Source organism: Capra hircus, chromosome 20, assembly GCF_001704415.2.
Source record: "Capra hircus breed San Clemente chromosome 20, ASM170441v1, whole genome shotgun sequence".
NCBI lineage: Eukaryota > Metazoa > Chordata > Mammalia > Artiodactyla > Bovidae > Capra > Capra hircus.
In genome coordinates, this window is record NC_030827.1 from 19115646 (window position 1) to 19138950 (window position 23305).

The window sequence follows — 23305 nt, forward strand, 5'->3', positions numbered from 1 at the left end:
TTCTCCTGCTGCTGCGAGCTGGCCTCCGCCCAGAGGCCCACATAGACTGTGCACCCTGGAGTCCTCTCTCCTTTCGTTTTATATGTTTTTTTTAAAGTACATATGGTTTTTTGTTTTGATTATTTTTTGAATGTATAATTCACACTACACCACCCTTTGATATTTTTCAGCCATTTGAGCAAAACAAACTCCTTCAGACCTTGCTCACTGTTACTCTTTTCATTCACCCTTGGACATAAGTCTTCTGAGAAGCTTAGAACAAATCTAAGTGATAGAACTACATGCTGTGGTTAGAATCAGTCTATACCTATAATGTCAGAGTTCTTGTGGTTTGGTCAGGACTGTCTGCCTCATCCTCTTTCACTTAGGGAAGCTTCTTTCCCAAAAGGCACTTCAGCCTACATACCAATACACCCTATGAGCTTCTAAGCTATGTCCAGATATAGCTGAATGTCAGAAAGGGAACACAATGCATTTAACTATTCTCTTTGCTCTTTCTTCAAAGCTCAAAACACAGAATCATCTTCTTAGTGGAAGTGAAGAGTAGGCAATGTGGCTATCATATCTTTCTTGTGGCAGCTGCTGTAGAATATTCTTAAGATAATAGTTGCTGCTTGACTAGGTAAACAATTTCTCTCAAGCATTCCTTGGAACCTCTTTAAATTGAATGGGTAGGGAGGTCAATAATTCACTGTAGAGCCACTGGGGTGTCTTCCATGTACTGTAGATTAATGCTAGTGAAACAAGAGGCCATGATGCCGTGGTCAGAGGGCTTTCAGATGTGGGTAAGATTCCAGCAGTGAACAAAGCTACTTTAGCGATCCCTAGCAGGAAAATTGAGGAGTCCCTAGCTGTACCAGCCAGAATCAGGACATACGCAAGTCAGTATGCATCTTCATTTCATACGTGTAACTTTAGGTTGTGACTACCATACCTATTTTTTTTTCAGCCACTAGAAATGTAGACGTAAATATTTAATGAAAAACAGATGGTGCCTGAAATCTCTCACTTACATTTAACAAAAGCTGTTTTGGAAATGTTGCTTGTGTGTACTTTTACGGCTTAGACACTGCACCATTTTAGCCTGTTTTGATGAATAATTGAAGAATTACTGTCCCACTCTAAGACAGCATTTCAAAGTGCATGTGTAACTCATATACTTGATTAAACATTTCCTTGCCTTTCTCTTCAGAATGCCAATTGGCTTTTGAGTGGATAATTGTTGCAGTGAGAGCAGTGACATTGGAAACAACTATTGCCTGTTTGAATTACTTAAAGCACCACCATGAAAAGAAATACCTGTGATTTGCTTTCCCGGAGCAAAAGTGTAAGTACCTTTTGTTTTCATTTATTTTCTAAAACTGTGTACCCACAACTTTTTGCTGTTTTCTTTTGGATTTTAATACTGTGCTTTCATGATCAGACTCGTGAGAAACCCTTCGTTGACTTTCAGTTCTCTAATAGTACGCAGATTATTAACAAATGAAGACTTGTTTGTCTCAGTGGCCTGGTTGACATTTGATGGGAATTCTCTTTCAGCCAGTTTATATGCCTTACCATTCATTTGTATATGCCCACTGGCAAGATATCGGACACCCTGATTTTTAGAAGTATGCATAAAATATAAAAAGCTGAAACTGAAGAAATGTATGTCTTGAATAGCAAACTTCCCAGGCAAGTCCAAAAGGGTAAATTGAACTTACATTACAGGGTGCTTCAATCAATCACATTCTGCAAGTTCATGTACTTAATGAAAAATGTGAACACTTAATCAGTGGGTCATCACTTCCATGAGTTTTCTACCCTGGAGTATGTCTCTAATCTCTCTCCTCCTTTAATTTTTTGTTTTTGTTTTTTTTTTGATGGAGATTGTCTTATTCACTTAGTGTTCTCAAGGTACCAAATTAGTGATAATTTTTAGATTTCTACTAGTTTATGAAAGAAAGCATGAGGAAACAGAGCAACTCAAAGAAAGCTACACAAGGCAAGGATGAAAGTGGACTGTTAATTTCCATCAGGCAAACTCTAAGAACCATATCCCTTTGTTCATTTACCCAAGGGGGAAAAAGGCATCCAAACAGATGTAGTTATGACGTAGGAACATTCATTTGAAGGCATCAGAAAAACCACAAATGCAAACACATTTCTTAGTACAGAATGCTTTTGTGTTACAACCAGTGATTCTTGGTGATGGCCCAAGGCCATCGTTAATTCTTTCTATAGAATTAATTACCATCCAGCTTTTAAGGGTGAGCGATGCAGGAATAATGGAGAAGCAAGTATAGTGCCCAGTAGGGTTTTTAAAAACAAATGAGGATGTACCCAGAAGTGTGCCTGTTTTTGGACTGAGTAGTAACTTTGTTTAATAACCAACAAAGGAAATTCAACAAACTCTGAGGGAATGTCCAGATTCCTTTTTTTATTTTGGTGTTCAGATGTATGGATTATTATGTAAATTCAAGGGCCGTGGCATGGAGCCTGGAATTCCTTCTATTATCACACATTTTCTCATTGAGATAGAAGGTGACCTGCATACAAATTACCAAACTGCAAAAACATCTTCCTGTTACTGAGTTTTTCTTAAGTTAAATTTTAAAGCAATCCATTCACATAGTACTTCTTTCTTTTATTAAATTTCAGAGACATGCTACATGAAGAAAATGCATAAAGGCAAAAGAGAATATTTTGGATAATTTAAAATTTATTGTTAAACATTTCCCTGTTCTTGGAGGAAAATATTCTAAAAGCAAATGATTAATTGAACCGTGACTTTAATGAACTCTGAGTACTTAATGATGCTAGGAGATTTCCTATTTATATTTGCTTAATGCAAAAATTTTCATCTTGGTGGAAAGGCTCGTGCTTACAAGATTAAGAGAATCTGAGTTGCCTACATTTGTCCAAATGTGAACAGTAGAGCTCTCATTTCACTGCTTCTTAGCTTCTTGAAAACCCACTGGCATAAAGAAAGTGATTCCACTTAATTAAATGACTCTGAGCAAGAGACTAGTGTTATCAGAGAAAAGAGCCAGACTCTTTGCCTAGTGAAAACTTGTCCCTTTAGAATTTTTAAAGTTTAGTTTGCACTGGCTTAAGAATGTCATGCCTGCTCCTTAAGTCTTTGCCATAACAGGGTTCAAAATGGTACACTTAGATATCTCCCATTTTTGGTGAGGAAGTTTAAAAGAATTAATTTGACTTTGGATCTGAGACTGTTTTTCTTTGGCATTATGACATTTGAAAATAAAAGGGAATGTTCTAAGTGTTGAAAATGGCCTCTGCTCCTCCCTGCATGTCTGTGTATATCTTGTATCTGTCATTGTGAAAACCTAAGGTGCACGAAATGGGAGGGAAAAAAAGACCATCTTTATTTATGACAGTCACCTGATTTGTTCTTGAGCACTTAAAGCAGTGTTCATGTTTTTCTCCTCTCTTTGAAGACCTGGTACAGTGTCCATTTTAACGATGAATGCTCTGAATTCTTCGTTTATTTGGAAGGGATGCATTAAAAATGTTAAATATAAGAATATATGCAAACCACTTTAAGTGATATTTTGCTAGTTTGGGAGGATAATTTATAGTAGTAGTAGATACAAAAAGGAGGAGCTGGACATTGGACAGTGCAAAAGTGAGACATGATCCCAGTGGCTATGACAAGAAGAAGATTCTCCTACAAGTTTTGTGGTATGAGAGACTTATCTCTTTTTAAAGTTTTCAAGCCATCCCTTATTGGACTGGCATTTTATTTTTGCAAATATAATTAAAGTTCTTATATGACTGCTTTGAGTTTTTTGCCTCTTAGGGAGCTTAAGGCCACATTTTCCCCCAGGTTTTGGTTCTTTGTCCATATATCAAGGGCATAGCTCAGATTTCTCTCTGTGTTGTTAACCTCAGGAAGTGTCTTTGTCATCTGTTGAATCTAGGGACAATCCTTGCTGGTCTGACTTTTGCTTTAATGGGACTGAACAAGTGACACTTACATGGTAATTACAGAATTTTACATTTTAGTGTAAAACCATTCTATCTCAAAATAATGATTGGAAAAGTGAGGCTTAGTGAGTTATTAATCTCTTATAAGTTTCACAGCAGGAAAGTCCCACATAGAAAAAAGGTTTAATTTTTACTTACTATTCTGAATTGTAATAGATCAATGAATGTCTCTTTAAAACAGGCCTTCTCCTGCCTCAATATGTTTACATGGTGCCTTTTAATTTACTCTGGAACAGCATTTAGTTGTAGACATCTAGGATTTTTTTCTCCTGCTACATGCAAAGCATAGCAATTTAGGACAGAAAGAGAAGAGTTAACAGAGTTCAGTTCAGTTCAGTTGCTCAGTGGTGTCCGACTCTTTGCGACCCCATGAACCACAGCACGCCAGGCCTGTGTCCAGCACAAACTCCTGGAGCCCACACAAACCCATGTCCACTGAGTTGGTGATGCCATCCAACCATCTCATCCTCTATCGTCCCCTTCTCCTACCTTCAATCTTTCCCGGCATCAGGGTCTTTTCAAATGAGTCAGCTCCTCGCATCAGGTGGCCAAAGTATTGCAGTTTCAGCTTCAACATCAGTCCCTCCAATGAACACCCAGGACTGATTTCCTTCAGGATGGACTGGTTGGATCTCCTTGCAGTCCAAGGGACTCTCAAGTGTCTTCTCCAACACTACAGTTCAAAAGCATAAATTCTTTGGTGCTCAGCTTTCTTCACAGTCCAACTCTCACATCCATACATAACCACTGGAAAAACCATAACCTTGACCAGATGGACCTTTGTTGGCAAAGTAATGTTTCTGCTTTTTAATATGCTGTCTAGGTTGGTCATAACTTTCCTTCCAAGGAGTAAGAGTCTTTTAATTTCATGGCTGCAATCACCATCTGCAGTGATTTGGAGCCCCCGAAACTAAAGTCAGCCACTGTTTCCACTGTTTCCCCATCTATTTCCCATGAAGTGATGGGATCAGATGCCATGATCTTAGTTTTAGAATATGTTAGAAAATTTTATAAAGATGCTTATAGTAACAACTCTGTTTTCATTTATTTTTTTGGATATAAATTTATTTATTTTAATTGAAGGTTAATTACTTTACAATATTGTATTGGTTTTGCCATACATCAACATGAATCTGCCACAGGTATACACGTGTTCCCCATCCTGAACCCCCCTCCCTTCTCCCTCCCCGTACCATCCCTCTGGGTTGTCCCAGTGCACCAGCTTTGGTGCAGTAGTCAAGACTATACCCCACCCCATTAGTGACCTGAGTTAACTCTATTGACTCTTTTAATCCATTGGTTCCGAAAGGAAAGGAGCCATTTACAGTGACCCCAGCATCAGTTCTGTGATCCAAGTTTTCCTTGACATTTCTCCAATGAAATATTAGTACAGTATGACTCTCCTAAGGTTAAAAACTACTTGAAGCTTGTAGTTCTGTTGAAAATTATCTTTAAAGTAGTAGATTTACTAGTCTTTGCTTTCAGAATAATAATCGTTTCCGAATGTTAGGTTCTGGCATTTTTCAATATGAATATACTTTCACTGATCTAGCTTTTTATTGTCTCTCGAGTACAAGGGAGCTAATGTGATAAAGTACAGCAATCTCCAAAGTGGGCTTCAAAAGGAATATATAAGTATTTATATTTATACTTACTTTTTAATGTCATCTGTTTTCAAAATCAATATAGTTTAGAGATCACTGGTATGGTGAAAAGAAAATAGTTGTTGAGTTCAGAGATGTGGAATCAATCCCCAGATCCACTGATGCTTAAAGATCTGATTATTAGGAGATTACTTAATCTTTTTGAGCCTTAGTGTCTGTATCTGTAAGTTAGAAAAAATATCATACTGAGGTCAAATCACGTAATAGTTGTTTGATAAATTCTATGTCGAGGTTTGCAGATGCTTTTTTGTAGCTATAGGGCAGAAATGGGTCAAGTGGAAATGCCTGGAAATGAAGCCAGTTCCTCTCATGAAAGGGGTTCAAGTATAGCTTCCAAGACCAGTTAGGCAATACCTATATCATGTTAAAGATTCAGGCATAAAATGGGTGGTTACACTAGGTGAGAGTTCTATTTCCCATCAGTTACGTGGATTCTGGTCATGTTGTACCCATTCATAAACTGAATTGAAAATCAGTTCCCAAGTAAATTCCCAAGAATTGGGGCGAAGAGTATATTATCAGCTCAGGCTGCCATCACAAAATACTGTGGACTGGGTGGCTTAAACAAGAGAATTTTATTTCTCACAGTTTTGGAGGCTGAAGTCTAGGATCAAGGAGCTGGCTAATTTGGTTCCTAGTGAGAGCTTTCTTCCTGACCTTCTCACTGTGTCCTCACATGAGAGGAAGAGGGAGCAAGCTTTCTGGTGTCTCTCCTTATAAGTGTACTAATCCTATCATTAGGACCCCACCTCATAACCTTATCTAATCCTAATTACTCCCAAAGGCCACACCTCCAATATCATTACATTGGTAGTTAGGATTTCAACATATGAAATTTGGAGGGCACAGCATTTAGTCCATAACAATGGGTTTGGTTTATTATTTATTTGTTTATTTTTTTATTTTTAAGGGATGATTTTAATAAGTCACTGTTATATTTATGCCTAAAGATTTGCAACCGATATTCTAGAGTCCACATATTCTCTCAACTAGACAACACTGAAAATTATGCAGTTAACATGTTTTTCTTCATTTCCTGTTTTCTAGATTTTATGTTGTGGGTACTCAGGGATGATTTCTGAGGTTCTAATCAGTGATTCATAGATCTTAGGGGATAATTTTAATTTTACTCAAAAATATATTTCTTCCCTTTACTATTTCCATTTTGCTTATTTTATAGTTTTTGTTCTCAATATCCAATCCAGTAACATAAATCTCCAAAGTTCCTTCTCCTTCCAGTGGGCTTACCATTTGACCTAACATTTTAGAGGTTTGTAAATTTCAGACCTGATTATCTGAGCCCCAGTTCTATTAATGCCTCTGCCATTATACTCACCAGAAGTAAAAAGTAAAGATAGAGATGGGGGGAGAGGCACATAGAAATTCCTATAGTGATAGTGCATTTTTAAGTTATTTTTTTTGAAAACTCTAAAGTACCTTTCCTTATAATATCTCTACTGGCATTCTCTGAACTTATGAATTTGTATAAATGTTTTCACCTAGAGAATGAACTGGATATATTTTTTTCTTCATTAATCAACTCTCTTATGTATTAAATTATAATATATCTTGTAGTAATTTACATTAAATGCTCAATTTCCTAGTACCCTGAATCATTTTCTTTTTACCAGTTTGGAGAGATTCACAGTATCTTATGCTCAACTGGATTGATTGGTTTCTTGATGAAACTGTCCTCTGACTTAGGATTCTTTTAGATGCTCCACACTTGGATAAAATTGTCACTCACCAGATATCTTTTAATTGACGTTACCTATATTTTTTGATAGAATTGTTGTGTTTGTTCAAAACTGAAAACAAATCCTGTGCTGCTGTTTGGAGGGCACAGAGTATCTAGGAACTACTTAGCATCTGAATTTAAAGACCTTAGAAATGGGCTTCCCAGTTTGGATACCAGGAGCCAGGACCCCACTTGATGAAATATGCCCAGAGGCTTCCTAGATCATTTCTTTCTTTTTTTTTTTTCAATTTTTTTTTTTTTTTACTTTATTTTACTTTACTGTATTGGTTTTGTCATAGATTGACATGAATCCACCATGGGTGTACATGTGTTCCCAAACATGAACCCCCCTCCCACCTCCCTCCCCATAACATCTCTCTGGGTCATCCCCGTGCACCAGCCCCAAGCATGCTGTATCCTGCATCGGACATGGACTGGCGATTCGTTTCTTACATGATGGTATACATGTTTCAATGCCATTCTTCCAAATCATCCCACCCTCTCCCTCTCCCTCTGAGTCCAAAAGTCCGATATACACATCGGTGTCTCTTTTGCTGTCTTGCATACAGGGTCATCATTGCCATCTTTCTTCCTCTTGTCGCAAAAGACTTCAGATGTCCAACATTTGTAAATCAAAGTTATCTTTTACTTAAAAAAAATATTTTTTTCCAGTTGTGTTTTTGTACTCCTGAATTTTGGGAGGCAACTGCTCTTTTAATGGCCCTAACTGCACTCAATATGCCAGCAAATTTGGAAAACTCAGCAGTGGCCACAGGACTGGAAAAGGTCAGTTTTCATTCCAATCCCAAAGAAAGGCAATGCCAAAGAATGCTCAAACTACCATACAATTGCACTCATCTCACATGCTAGTAAAGTAATGCTCAAAATTCTCTAAGCTAGGCTTCAGCAATACGTGAACCGTGAACTTCCAGATGTTCAAGCTGGTTTTAGAAAAGGCAGAGGAACCAGAGATCAAATTGCCAACATCCGCTGGATCATGGAATAAGCAAGAGAGTTCCAGAAAAACATCTATTTCTGCTTTATTGACTATGCCAAAGCCTTTGACTGTGTGAATCACAATAAACTGTGGAAAATTCTTCAAGAGATGGGAATACCAGACCACCTGACCTGCCTCTTGAGAAATCTGTATGCAGGTCAGGAAGCAACAGTTAGAACTGGACATGGAACAACAGACTGGTTCCAAATAGGAAAAGGAGTATGTCAAGGCTGTATATTGTCACTCTGCTTATTTAACTTATATGCAGAGTACATCATGAGAAACGCTGGACTGGAAGAAACACAAGCTGGAATCAAGATTGCTTGGAGAAATATCAATAACCTCAGATATGCAGATGATACCACCCTTCTGGCAGAAAGTGAAGAGGAACTAAAAAGCCTCTTTATGAAAGTGAAAGAGGAGAGCAAAAAAGTTGGCTTAAAGCTCAACATTCAGAAAACGAAGATCATGGCATCTGGTCCCATCACTTGATGGGAAATAGATGGGGAAACAGTGGAAACAGTGTCAGACTTTATTTTTTTGGGCTCCAAAATCACTTCAGATGGTGACTGCAGCCATGAAATTAAAAGACGCTTACTCCATGGAAGAAAGGTTATGAGCAACCTAGATAGTATATTCAAAAGCAGAGACATTACTTTGCCGACCAAGGTCCATCTAGTCAAGATTATTGTTTTTCCATTGGTCATGTATGGATGTGAGAGTTGGACTGTGAAGAAGGCTGAGCGCTGAAGAATTGATGCTTTTGAACTGTGTGGTGTTGGAGAAGACTCTTGAGAGTCTCTTGGACTGCAAGGAGATCCAACCAGTCCATTCTGAAGGAGATCAACCCTGGGATTTCTTTGGAAGGAATGATGCTGAAGCTGAAACTCCAGTACTTTGGCCACCTCATGTGAAGAGTTGACTCATTGGAAAAGACTTTGATGCTGGGAGGGAATGTGGGCAGGAGGAGAAGGGGACGACAGAGGATGAGATGGCTGGATGGCATCACAGACTCGATGGACGTGAGTCTGAGTGAACTCCGGGAGATGGTGATGGACAGGGAGGCCTGGCGTGCTGCAATTCATGGGGTCGCAAAGAGTCAGACATGACTGAGCCACTGAACTGAACTGAACTAAACTGAGAAATATACCATTTCATTCCTTTGGTGCCTACTTGAGGAGAGGAGACTGAAAAGAAATTTGGAAAGGATGATACATTTGTTAGGGCACTTCAGAGACGTCTACATTTATTGTTCCTCACCATTACTCTGTAAGACTGATCTGGGGGTTTTATGGTTAAAGTAAAAAATAATGGATCTCTTTCCAGACTGGCCCCCTTTCTCTGCTGTATCCCTCACTACCTAAGGTATGAGACTGACAGAATTATAGCAGCTTAGAATCCTGATGAAGTTGGATTTTTATCTGTGGTCTCTCTTTAAGTCCAAAGGTCAGAGGAGATACTATTGGTAAAGATGCTCTGAAAAATGTAAAATACAAAGCCAAACCAAAATAATATTCTTGTTTGTATCTTTATTAGCAATAAACTGAAATGAGATCTTGTAGTTTCAGAGGTTCCATTTCTTTGGCCATTAATCTTGCCTTCCTGCTTATGCTCTTCCTGTACAAAATTCAAAAAATCTTTTTTGAATGCTACCGTGTGTTAGAAACTGTGCTTGCTAGCCTCTGGGTATCCAATGGTCAGTAAGATACATATGATCTCTACTCTTACAGAGCATATTTGACAACTGAATTTATAACTTTTGTAATTTTCTTTTTATTATTTCATCTCCCCACCCCACTCTGACCAGCCAAGCCTGTCCCACTTTAACCCTTAATTCTTCCCATAGATGCTGAAGTTATCTCTCTTACACTCCTGTGCACTTGTTCTTTGCATCCTGGGTATCCTCTTTGGCAGGATATTTTAAACTGTGAATAATGTGCCATGATTGTCAATTATACTCATTGTTGCAGAAACAGAGATTATATTCGAGTGGCTAAGAAGAATTTTTCTTGGTTAATCAAAAATAGCACAAGAATAGCCAAGTCTAAGTGAATGTGAGTATGGAGAATAGGTCTCAAAGAATAGGGGCTGATCAGCCACCATTTGCTGCAAAATCAATAGCATGACAATTTTAGTGGCCAGAGTCAATCATTACATTGTTGCCTTGGAATAAACCTCCACTTATTTATTTATTTTTTCCTGATAATGTGATGTGTTTGCTATTTCATTTTTGGGCAATTGCAAGTTGGAGTTGAATTCTGAATGATTATATCCAAGAAATAATTGCATATATTGTACTTCATAATGTAAACATCAAAGATACATAAAAATGGAGAGAAGTTTTGTTGAGTTGATGATGAATATTAATGAATGACTCCTATAGATAGTATTACTCTATAACAAAGTGAAATTGTGAAAAAAAGTGTACTAATTTGGTGAAGTTTTCTATTAGTAGTTTATCACTCCAGGAAAAAAAAAAAAAGGTTTACTTATGAAGGCCACTTAGTTTTAACTAAAAGCAGTTTTCTATTTTTTAAATTAAATATCATTTTGGATTATTAAAATGGCCATCTATAAGGATGGGTTTTGAAGGTTAAAAAGTGATTTCAGTTTAAATGATCACTGTGTTTACATAGTTTTCCAAGGTCAGTGCTTCCAAAGGCAGCCCAGGGAAGGGCCATAAGTTCCTGAGTTACAGTCTTGGCTTTGTCACTTTGCATCCTGGTGGGGTCGAGAAAACCATAAATCATTAGATTATTATTAAATGCTCTCACTATCTACTATGATTTTTTAAGAGTAAAATAAGAAAACAGTATTGAAAACACATTGCAAAATAAAAATGAACAAAAAGCCAAAACAGCAAAGCAAAAAACATTCCCAAATAGTGTTGTGTGATCCTCAGTTGTATCACATGCTTCTGTACCAAGTCTTTTAAGCCTTAGGCTTTTTTTTTAAAATAGAATTGGTCCATTATAAACAGATTAACAAAAATCCTTTACTTTCAATCTTAGAAAAAGTTGTTCTTGATGGTTCAAATGGTTCCCTAAGTTGTGGATATTAAAATCCTTTATGTCAAGGCCAAGAATGATTAATGGTTATGTAGTTAGAGCCCTGAACTTGCTTCCGAGTTCCTTCTATTGCCTACATTGGTCATATACCACACACATGGAATTTGGGGGTATAGACCCATTATTAGCACAGGGATTGGGAATAAGATATTTAGCTTAAAACTGTCTTAGTATCATGACTGTCATCCTCCCAAATCCTTTACCATTATGGCAGTCTGGATTCCTATGTTGGTGTTAGCGCTTCTATACTCATGATTTGGCCATGTTTATAGTCCTCAGCCTCCTGAATTTAAGTTCGTCAACAGTATTTATTAAGTCCTCACCAACTATTTGACTGCACTACAGCAGTCATACCCCACAGAGCTGCACACCAAATGATACGCTGGAGGTTCAGAGAATTAACATTCTAGGTTGGGATTTAAGCTCTTCAGAGAATCTGGCTCACTGAACATTAAAAACAAAATGTATTACAACTACTAAAAACAAACAATAATACCACAGTTCTATGACAAAAATCATCTTTTCTACAAATTCATTTAAAACAAAAGCCAGTTTTACAGGTCTTCATCTTTGCCTTATACTTTAAAATATTAAATGCCCAATTTATATTTTTCTAGAAGAGGCCATTACATAGCATTAATTTACCATCAGGGTTGCCTTTCAATATAAGATGAATCATATCAAGAGAGACCTAAATGTTGCTCAGAAATGATAGTCTCTGAAGGGATATTTGAAGGCAAACAAGGATGTTAAGGAAACAATGAGAAATCTTCAGTATGTATGCATATGAAGACATAAAAGATTCTGTTTTTTTGGAATTGCTCATGCAGGGATTCAGATCTATTTCCTCACCCAAAATAAATGAAGTAATTGGCAAAGCAGTCAGAGAGGAGCATCTCCTCCAGTGGGTAGTATTGTTGTCTATTTAGAAAGCATTTGTATGTTCTGACTTTCCAAAACAAGGCTGAAAACCTTTTAAGGTGAGAAGGGAAAATCAAAAACACCCCCCTTAAAAAATGGAGGAGTTAGATGTTGACTAAGGTGGCTTAGAATAGATATAAGTGAAAATATTTCTAATAGAGTTTTCTTATGACCTCGTGTTTTCTGAGGAGATTATGAGATGGTCTTCCATCACTATATTTCAAAGTTCTGGTTTTTTAGATGTATTGTTTTGGGCTTCCCTAGTAGCTCAGACAGTAAAGCGTCTGCCTGCAATGCAGGAGACCTGGGTTCGATCTCTGGGCCAGGAAGATCCCCTGGAGAAGGAAATGGCAACCCACTCCAGTACTCTAGCCTGGAGAATCCCATGGGCAGAGGAGCCTGGTGGGCTACGGTCCACAGGGTCGCAGAGTCGGACAGGACTGAGTGACTTCACTTCACTTGCTTAAGCAAGGTCAGTTCTCAGCGAAGAGTATACTCATTCCACTAAAAATATCCAAGGGTACTGAGTTATCAGTGAGTCCAAAAAGGCACCATACCCCTATTACTTCTATTACTCCTAGAAGAGTAACTTTAGAACATAGAGGAATTCTGAGGTGAACTATCCATCTTCTAGTTTAAGCTCAGAGGTGTAGAAAGTTGCAAAGAATGCCATGCCTGTCCTTCCAATAAGTAAAAATCCAGACACACTGCACATTCATGGCTTTAAAAAATCCATCGGAGAATTGAAGTTGTAAAACAGCCAGCCAGCCCTGAATCTGGCAAGAGGCAGACACACGCATCAAGGAGAAAGAGAATGCTTATAGAGCAGTATGGAGAGTTAGCTAAAAGTTTTCAGAAACTATGCAGGTAAGAAGACAAAGGAATGGCATCTTTTTAAGTCCTGAGACAAAACTGTTAACCTAGCATTCTATACTCAGTAAGAATATAATTAAAATATGAAGTAAAAGTTCTTTACTGGAGTGAACTATTCCAGCTTCGGGCGGGTTACAGTCCATGGGGTTGCAGAGTCGGACATGATTGAGTGACCAATACTTTCACTTTCAATTGTGTGTATATCTATAAACAGCAGAATCTAATTTGTTGTTGTTTAGTTGCTAAGTCCTGACTTTTTGTGACCCCATGGACTATAGTCCACCAGGCTCCTCTGTCCATGGGATTTCCCAGACAAGCATGCTGGAATGGGTTGTCTTTTCCTTCTCCAGGGGATCTTACCGACCCAGAGATTGAACGCAGGTCTCCTGCGTTGGAGGCAGATAGATGCAGTTGGGCAACAATATTATATTTTAAACTCCAAATGTTTTTGCATTCTGTAGTGTGAAAGAAAATAGAGGAGACTTTTGTTTAGGGACAAATTTTAATTGTGAATGGAGGCCCCCAGACTAGTTAGAAAGAAAGGTTACATTCCTCTTTTGCATAATAAAGTACGAGAATTTTTTAACATGCTCCTGGCTACTCAAGGGAGATACGATTCAGGGAGCAGTGCTCTGGAGGACTCTGGGGAGTAAAAAGATGGGAGAAAGCCCCTGCAGGAAAAGACACACATGGAAGCACGTGGGGACTTACCAATGTCCAACTCTTACCATCCCCATGGACTGTAGCACACCAGGACTCCCTGTCCCTCACCATCTCCTGGAGTTTGCCCAAGTTCATGTCCATTGCCTTGGTGATGTCATCCAACCATCTCAACTTCTGTAACCCTCTTCTTTTGCCTTCTCTCTTTCCCAGCGAGTTGGCTGTTCACATCACGTGACCAAAGTATTGCAGTTTCAGCTTCAGCATAAGTCCTTCCAGTGAATTTTCAGGGTTGATCTCCTTTAGGATTGACTGGTTTGATCTCCTTGCAGTCCAAAGGATTCTCAAGAGTCTTCTCTAACACCACAGTTCGAAAGCATCAATTCTTCAGCGCTCTGCCTTCTTTACAGTCCAGCTCTCACAATCATACATGACTAATGGAAAAACCATAGCCTTGACTACGTGGACACTTTGTTGGCAAAGTGAGGTCTTTGCTTTTTAACACACTGTCTAGGTTTGTCATAGCCTTCTTGCCAAGAAGCGATCATCTTCTAATTTCAAGGCTGCAGTCACCATCCGCAGTGATTTTAGTGCCCAAGAAGAGGAAATCTGTCACTGCTTCCACCATTTCCCATTCTATTTGCCATGAAGTGATGGGGTCAGATGCCATGATCTTAGTTTTTTTAATATGTAGCTTTAAGCCAGCTTTTTCACTCTCCTCCTTCACCCTCATCAAGAGGTTCTTTAGTTCCTCTTTGCTTTCTACCATCAGAGTACTATAAGCTATGCTGTTTCAAATTACCTTATAAAATACTTTTGTAATACAATATTTTATAATGAAGATTCATTGAGTGCAACCAAATGCCAACACTTTATATTTAATCATTTTAGTTAATATTTAGTTAATATTTACTCATTTTAGTTAATCTTCAAAACCAAAATTCTGTAATATAGGTACCATTTTTATTTGTATTAGATGGACAAACCGAGGTACAAAAAGAACTAGTACTTATGTTTAATATACCTACAATATAAATATTTGAAATAATAGCATAAAATATAAGGAAAATCTCCTCCAAATTATGTAGGTTTTGATAATAAAAGTGAATAGTCAAGGTATTTTAAAATATTTAAGTTCTATGCATACATCTTAATCACAAGCGGATTTTTAGACTGTTGTGTGGGTGTAGGGATGAAGAATATTGTTAGTTTCTTTCTTATAACTGTACATAGATTTTAAGATGGCACCTATGCAAACACAGCAATTCCCTTAGTAAATTGACCATGTGGACCATATGACCTTTTGAGTGTGTTTTTCCAAATGTTTCATTTCTAATTAGAGTAGTCTTTCAGATTTGAGTGACTAGATTTGCCTAAGTGAGTGGATAGATTTTCATCCTTCCTAGAAAACAGTTTTATAAAATACCTTTGAGTTTTAGAATAGCAAGAGGTTTTATTCAAATCACTCCTTGGATGAGTTAATCCTTTCCTCTACCTCAGATCAACACAGTCTTCATCAATGTCCTTTCTCTGAAAACATTGTATTTCTCTGTACACAGCCGGAACAAGATAATTTTAGGAATCGACTGAATCGAGTTTTTTCTTTTTGTTCCTTGCTTTAAAAACAATTGTGCTTTCCCTGTGTGTGCAAAGGAGCAAACTAGTTTGGTTTGTGTACCTTATTCTTTTTTTAAAAAAAATTTTGTTTAAGTATAGTTGATTTACAATGTTGTGTTAATTTCTGGTATAAAACAAAGTAATTCAGTTAAATATGTATATATATACTTTTAAATATTCTTTTCCATGATGATTTATCACAGGATAGTGAATATAGTTCCTTGTGCCATACAGTAGGACCTTGCTGTTTATTCATCCTATATATACTAGTTTGCTTCTGCTAATCCCAAACTCCCAATCCTTCTCTCCCCCTTGGCAAACACAAGTCTGTTCTCTGTGTCTGTGAGTCTTCTTCTGTTCCATAGATACATTCCTTCGGTTGTCTTTTAGATTCCACATATAGGTGATATCCTATGGTATTGGTTGTTCTCTTTCTGACTGGCCTCACTTAGTATGCTAATCTCTAGGTCTATCCCAAGTACATAACTCTTGCTTAATCTTTCCACTCAGCTGATGCACACCTTCACAAATACCAATATGTGGAGTCCATCTTTGACAGATACATAATCCTTTGTTCCAAATTCTGCAATAGTTTAGCTGCTAAAGATAGCATGATTTTGCAGCATCTCAGAAATAGTTTATTTCAGAAATCATGAGCCTAAAATGTGTTGTCAAGTACATATTTTGATCCCCAGACTTGAAAATATTTCTGTGATTAGATTGTTGTGCTTTCTATTTTTCATGGCTTTCTATTTTCACTTGAGCTTTCCTAGATTTTTCCTCCTCTTTGAAATTAAACTACTGAATGTTTTCTTTTATTATTTCCATTACTGAACATAAAACACCCTAAAGAGACAGATAAATGTATTTTTCAGAATTGTATAAACAGTCCATTGTAATTTAGTAAGAAGTTCTCATCTGTTATTTCATCTATTATGTCATTATATATCATCTATGTAACCATCTGTTTCTCTCCATAGTTTTTTCTGAAGCATTTTCATTTTCTTATCAAGTGCTCTTTATTTTGTGTATACAGAGACCTCATTGGGGTAATTGCTATACAAAGAATTCATATCATGCTTTCCAATTGCAAAGTGATTTTCACAAACATTACCTTATTCTAGATCATAATAACCTTGTAAATTAGGCTGTGTTATTATCTCTCCTTTTTTTGCAGATAAGACAACACAGGAATTGGGAAGGCATTTGCACTGAACACTTTTAAACCCTAACCCTGAGGTCTGTTTACTTTCCCTCCCTCTTTATTGATGTGTTCCCTTCCACTCTTAATCCTTAAATTATGTAGACCAGTGTTCAAAAGTCAGTCTATGAATTACTAGCTGTTAGTGAGCTACAGTTGAGTCTTAGTCATATCATCCAAAATAATGTAGATTAGAATGACTACATTGTATACTTGTTATGAAAACTAACCTCATGCGAAGAGTTGACTCATTGGAAAAGACTCTGAGGCTGGGAGAGATTGGGGGCAGGAGGAGAAGGGAATGACCGAGGATGAGATGGCTAGATGGCATCACAGACTCAACAGACATGAGTCTGAGTGAACTCCGGGAGATGGTGATGGACAGGGAGGCTTGGCGTGCTGCGATTCATGGGGTCGCAAAGAGTCGGACACGACTGAGCGACTGAACTGAACTGAACTATGAAAACTAAGAGCTCTAAGGCATGTTAAAATGTCTAGCACAGCACCATCTCTTATATAATAGTTGCATAACAAATACCATATTTCCTTTCCCCTTACTGCTATTTAAACTTTCTTCTGAAATTTTAAATTGTTTACCAAGTTTCACCTGGACTAGACTCTGAGAAGAATCATGATCAGTATAATTTATAAGGTAAAATTATAGTGGAAAAGAAAAAAAAAAAGAGGTGAGTTGTTTTCTGTGAAACTAATGTGAAATTTGAGTTTTAGTCTGTCATGTAAGATAGTGCAAACTAAAAATGATTTGCATGTCCACAAAAAATAAGTAATATAAAATGGTGCTAAAATCCAGAGGAATGGAAGTTAATGAAATAGGTTATTTTATTCCGGTTACTGTGGTCTCTGAGTTTCTTTAGAATCTCTCTGCAGTAATAAAGGGTAAAAAGGTATGGATGCATTTATAATGTGTTTTTGTTGTCTCTCTCTCAGCATGGATTAATCTGATCTTATGGGAACTTAAAGAAAACCGTACATTTTTGTTAACCGGTGTATTAATGAATAAATAAAAAACGATAGAGTTAGAAAACTGGCCCATTTCTTCATGTCTTGCTTTAACTAAGCTTTTCCCTTCCTCCATTCTACAGTAGCAATGAATTCTATCACATAGACAGACTTTGAAATTAGCCCCAGCTAAGAATCCCTGTATTCTTTGTGAGGGAAAGGATTTAGGATGCTAACTGAATGTTTCAGTTAAAAAAAAATTTTGAGCTAATTCATTTAAGAATTTTTCCCAACTATTGTATAGACCTATTGTAAAATTGAATAATATAAACAGTGGAGGCACGTATTTTGTGTTGTTAAAAGGTAATTGATATTAGCTTCCTCATTTTTGTATTTTGCTTAACGATGCTTTTCTACTCCAAGATTATAGATAATTTCACCCATGTTTTCTAACATTTTTATGGTTTCCTTTTCTCCCCTAAATTTGACAAATTTATTTCTTTTCAAGTGTGTTAGATGTTGAAATGATAGCTATTTGAAACAGTTTTTAAAGATTAATACTTTTCCATGGGGAGTTATCATACATGTGCTCTGATTGGTTATCATACAGAAGAAGGAAAGAAGGCATATTCCATAGTAATGCTAAATACAACATGGAAATTATAGGCAATGGCAACCCACTCCAGTACTCTTGCCTGGAAAACCCCATGGACAGAGGAGCCTGGTAGGCTGCAAGTCCATGGGGTCGCTAAGAGTCAGGCATGACTTGAGCGACTTCCTTTCACTTTTCACTTGCATGCATTGGAGAAGAAAATGGCAACCCACTCCAGTGTTCTTGCCTGGAGAATCCCAGGGATGGGCGAGCCTGGTCGGCTGCCATCTGTGGGGTCACACAGAGTTGGACATGACTGAAGCGACTTAGCAGCAGCAGCAATGAGAAAAGGTAGCATTCTTCTTTTTTCTTCTTTTCAATCATCATGTTACATGAGGTACAGCCATATTAGTAAGTAAGTACTAACATATAGACCTAGGATGGAGTTACCTGCTTATTCAGCGGGGCTTCCTAGAAGAATGGGTGGCGTGAAGAGACCTGTCATGTCTTATGAAGGAGAGTAGAGCGTAAAGGGGAAGATTGGTTTGGAAAGAGCCAATGAGTTATTTCTAGTGAGAGATTAGCATAGACAGGGACAATAGAATTGGCAAAAGAGTGATCAAATTCTTCTTCCTGTAGATAACATGCCAAACAGAAATTCTGCCCCAGACCCCTAGGATGATGCTCTTCTTCCCAAGGTTTTACTTTTCAATTTGATAACTCTTGGTTAGGCCTTTTGAGTTTTTGTTTAGTCTTGTAGAGGTAAGGATTGGTTAGTCTTTGGGTGTGACTCTATCTACATCTCACTTCAGGCACTGTCAGTTTACCTAGATTAGGTAGGGTGGTTTGCAGCCTGAAATCTAGAAAATCTAAGTCCCAGGGCTCTGGTCCCAATAGCACAGTCCTCTGGGGCATGAAACCTGTGTATCATCCAGTATCACTTTTAATTAACAGCTGGGTTGTGGTCCTGAGTTCCATCCAACAGCTTTTGTCCTCCTACCGTTTCTTAGGAACCCCAGCAGGGTCTAAGTGAGCCAAAATTTTCGTCACATCTTCCCTGACTGTAAGTTCCCTGTTGACTAAATCATTTTGTGAACATGTTTTCATTTTTAACATTTAGTATTTTGTCCCCTCTGTAGTCAAGGTTTTTACAGATAAGGAGTGGCATAGACTTTTAATCATATATTGTTTCCCAAACTAGTGTCCCCTTATTTTTGCACCATTTGGTGAATAATCTATCTTTCTAATGAAAGTGGAAGTTTTTTGAATAGAAGGAGGAAAAAAAAAACGACTTTTAGATTTCATTCGATTTTTGTTTGTTTGTTTTGTCACATGAGGGAGGTTACACAGCCTCATAAAAATATTCCATTTTAAACTGAGGTTTAAGTACTCACCTGGGTCTCTGGGTGATTTGCCTGTTACTTGGAAGTAAAGGATTTCTTCTGAAGATTTTATGCTTTTGAACAGTTAGTACTATTTTTTTAATTTGATTTTTAGTATTATTATTATTTGTAATTTAGGAATAAATTTATTGTTAATATCTCAACTCATTACTTGATTCATCTCCATGTTGAATTTGGGAAGAAGTATTTTTATTAAATGATAATTCTCCTTTAAATGAAGTAGTACAAAGGAAAAGAATAATAGGAGAAACCAGGGAATAAATGGTTATTTGGCAGTTCAGAGTCTTAACCGTTATCCAGTGCAAGTCCTAATAAATGGTTATTTGGAAACTAATGGGCAGCTTGGAGATCTTTTGAGGTTAATATAATTAAATGATACATTCATTTGTAGGAAAGGCTTCTACCAGGTGCCTGCTGCTAGAAGGCTTTCTCCTCAAGTACCTTCTGCTTCTTTGCGTTATGCCCAGACCTTCAGCAGGGCAGTACAGGTACCCTGGGACCTGTCTTTTCTTCTTTCCAATTCAGTGTCAATGTTCTGCTCCTCAATCTTACCCCTCTCCTGCTTATCTCAAGACTTGGAAAGGACATGAGAAATAGTGCCTTCTGAAAATAATGGTGGTAAGAAATAAGTTCATAGTCTTATCTCATAGTCTATGACTATAAGCTCACAGTCTCTGACTAAGCCTTTAGTCATAACTAAAGGCATACAATACACAGTAGAGGGGGTATCTTTTCGTAGTCTTAGTATGGCCAATTACTTTGCATTTCACCCTCATCCCTTTCCAGGGACCTGAAAGTGCTTTCCTGAAGTGAGGAGGACAGTTAGTGTAATCACTAGAAGAGAAATAGATACAGTATAATTTGGGATCATCCTGTTCATTGTCCATTTAATTTTTCATCAGACCCACACATGCTTCTGCACTTGGGTATATATAAAGCCAGATTTCCTACTAGAAAGAGCAAAGAATTCCAGAAACGGCCACTCAAGATACCAAGTTTCTCAGAGGAAATGAATGATTTCCAAACCTGCTCAGTGAGAAAGCAAGTAGAAGTGGGCTCAAGAGGTAAAGATATAGAGTAACTAATAGGCAGGGCAAAAGGGAGAGAAATAGCAGTGGGAAAGATGGTGATGGAAAGGAGAAGAAGGAAGCACATTTCCATTTTATAAAACTGACCAAAGTAGCTGATAAAACAATATAACTAGCCTAGAGTTTAACCCAGGCTTTCAATTAAAAAGAGGTTTTCAATTAAAAATCTCTTTCTTGTTCTTTCAAAATGACCTTGAATTTCAGTTTAGTGAAACTGAAATTTTGGTGCAGCTGTTATTTGATAATAACACATTGTGTTTTTCAGTTTACTTAGATTGTTTAAAAAACAGATAACTGAAAACCATCTGTTTATGTTTCTGTGTAATTTGTTCTCAGGACAGGGACTAGGAACAAATCATTGAAAATTCTGCTAGAAAAGTCTCTCGTTAATCTAAGGAGTCTGTAGTGCCAGGTGAAAAGGGTTCCAAGTGGGTATGTTTTCTGAGACAAGCAGAAAATTAATTTCTTCCCTTGCGCTTTGTGGTTGGGTGGCATCTTTTTTATTTTCCTGGCAGTATCTCTCACAGTGTCATGTGCACTTCAATAATCAGGAAAACTTCGTATTATTAAAGTTCACTCCATGAGACTTTAATCAGTCTGTCTGGGAAGGGTCAGGAAATGCCATAGTTAAACAACTCTCCAGAAGATTTGGGCGTAGGTAGTCCAAGGACCACAGTTGAATAAATACCGCTTCTTAGAATGATAAATCTGTATCACATTTTGGGGACTTAAATTCAGGACAGGTATCCTGAAGCTCAACTGTCAATACCAAGAACTAAATTAAACACACACACACACACACACACACACACACACACACACACACACACACACACACACACGCAATGCCCAAAACAACTCAAGGAGCATAACAACAAGACAAATAGTTCAAAGCAAAGTGAAACCCAACAATGCATTTTAAATTGGTCCTTAGAGATATAATAGAATCAGATCAAACTCAACTACTGAGACACAAATAGGCCAACTCTAAGTTGATGTTGAGAAATAATGGAAAACCTTTTAAAGGATCGTAGTTAATTCCAGTTTTTGACACCAAGCCCCGGGCTCTGGAAAGCATTATCAGTTTTACACAGAGCACTGATCCCCCATTTATGGCCCATGCTGGGTAAATCTATTTTGCTGAAGTTTCTTCTGTAATACTGTGTTGTATTTTGTTGGATGTATATTCTAATTTTTTGTTTTAACTCAAGGTTTTAAATTACAAATATTCTCCCCTTTACTCCCCACCCCCAACCTTGTAAAGGACATAATACAGTTTTTCACTTGTTAAGAGTAGAATACTGGGGGAATTTACTCATTATGGTGGTTGGTGCTGCAGGCTGGATCTTTCTCAAGGACGCGTATTCTGCCACTAAGGATGGGCGGGATTTCTGGATGACCATTAGGCTTCATGGTGCCTCAGATCCCTCCTCTATGAATTGGGGGCAGGGTATAGTTAATCATTTCTGAGGTCCTCTCTAATGCTAAATAGAATAAGAATGTGCTAAGCACTTTTATCTGTTCTCTCATGCAAACCTCACTACAACCCTTCATTTCCAATCAGGAATATTGTCATTAGAGATAAATTTAGAAGAAGACAGATTTAACAGCACCTGTGTTCTTGCCTGCAGAGTCCCAGTGACGGTGGAGCCTGGTGGGCTGCCGTCTATGAGGTCGCACAGAGTCGGACACGACTGAAGCGATTTAGCAGTAGCAGTATTCATTTTCAAGTGGTAGTACTGAATTCTCCCCCTATCTTTTCACTGGCTAGGGTTGAGTTTTGAGCCGTTTTATTTGTCCTTGCTCTTTTAGGGGCTATCTGTTAACAATTGACATGGAGAGGAGTGTAGGACTGTGAAGGGGAGGAGAGAAGCAGCTATGTTTCAGTCATAAGACTGCAAGTTTGTACAGATGACAACTGTTGTTGACTTCAACTATGGAATGTAGAACAATGGCTGCTATTCATGCCTCTTGCCATTAGGTGGAGCAGTTGAAGAGTGGGAAAATAGCATTTTCAAGTAAAGTGATTTGTACTCAATGCTTTTCTCATTCTGAAAGTCATGTGGTAAAAGATATTTTGCTCTTACAGAGTTCAAACTCTGAAAGTGGCCAGACCTCTAGTTTCCTTTAAAATTCTGTCACTGAGGAAGAAGGGGTGTAACGGGTGGTCAAATTAATAATATAATACTCAGGTTTTGATCTTAATATAAAATTTGCATTTAGGATTCAAAAGCCAAAATGGAGTCTGAAGCCAACCTATATGTTACATTTTTTCAGAAGAGTAAGCAAAGCGTGTGAGGTTGGGGGAGCAAAAAGGACAAGTTTATGCAAGTCCAGAAAGGGGAAAGCAGCCATGATAGTTATTGCAGCCCTCTTCTTAATGCCTACTGATTTCCTTTAGCATCCTGGGCACTGAACTGCTTCACTCTCCTTCCACTTTTTTTTTTTTTTCTCAAAAAAGTCCATGCCAATTAATTTATGTGGCACTTAATGGATAATTCATTAAGAAAACCTTTTGTGCCAAGCACATCAT

The 23305-nt window shown here is 37.7% G+C and overlaps 1 protein-coding gene across 1 annotated transcript in view; it reads left to right on the forward strand.

Moving 5' to 3' along the window:
* The window catches only part of PDE4D (phosphodiesterase 4D), a 1264832-nt gene continuing 1242724 nt past the window's right edge, over positions 1198-23305 (forward strand). The window contains exon 1 of the mRNA XM_018065509.1: positions 1198-1327. Within this exon, the coding sequence (XP_017920998.1) occupies positions 1286-1327 (42 nt within the window). The 5' untranslated portion in view covers positions 1198-1285. The remainder of the gene's footprint in view (positions 1328-23305) is intronic.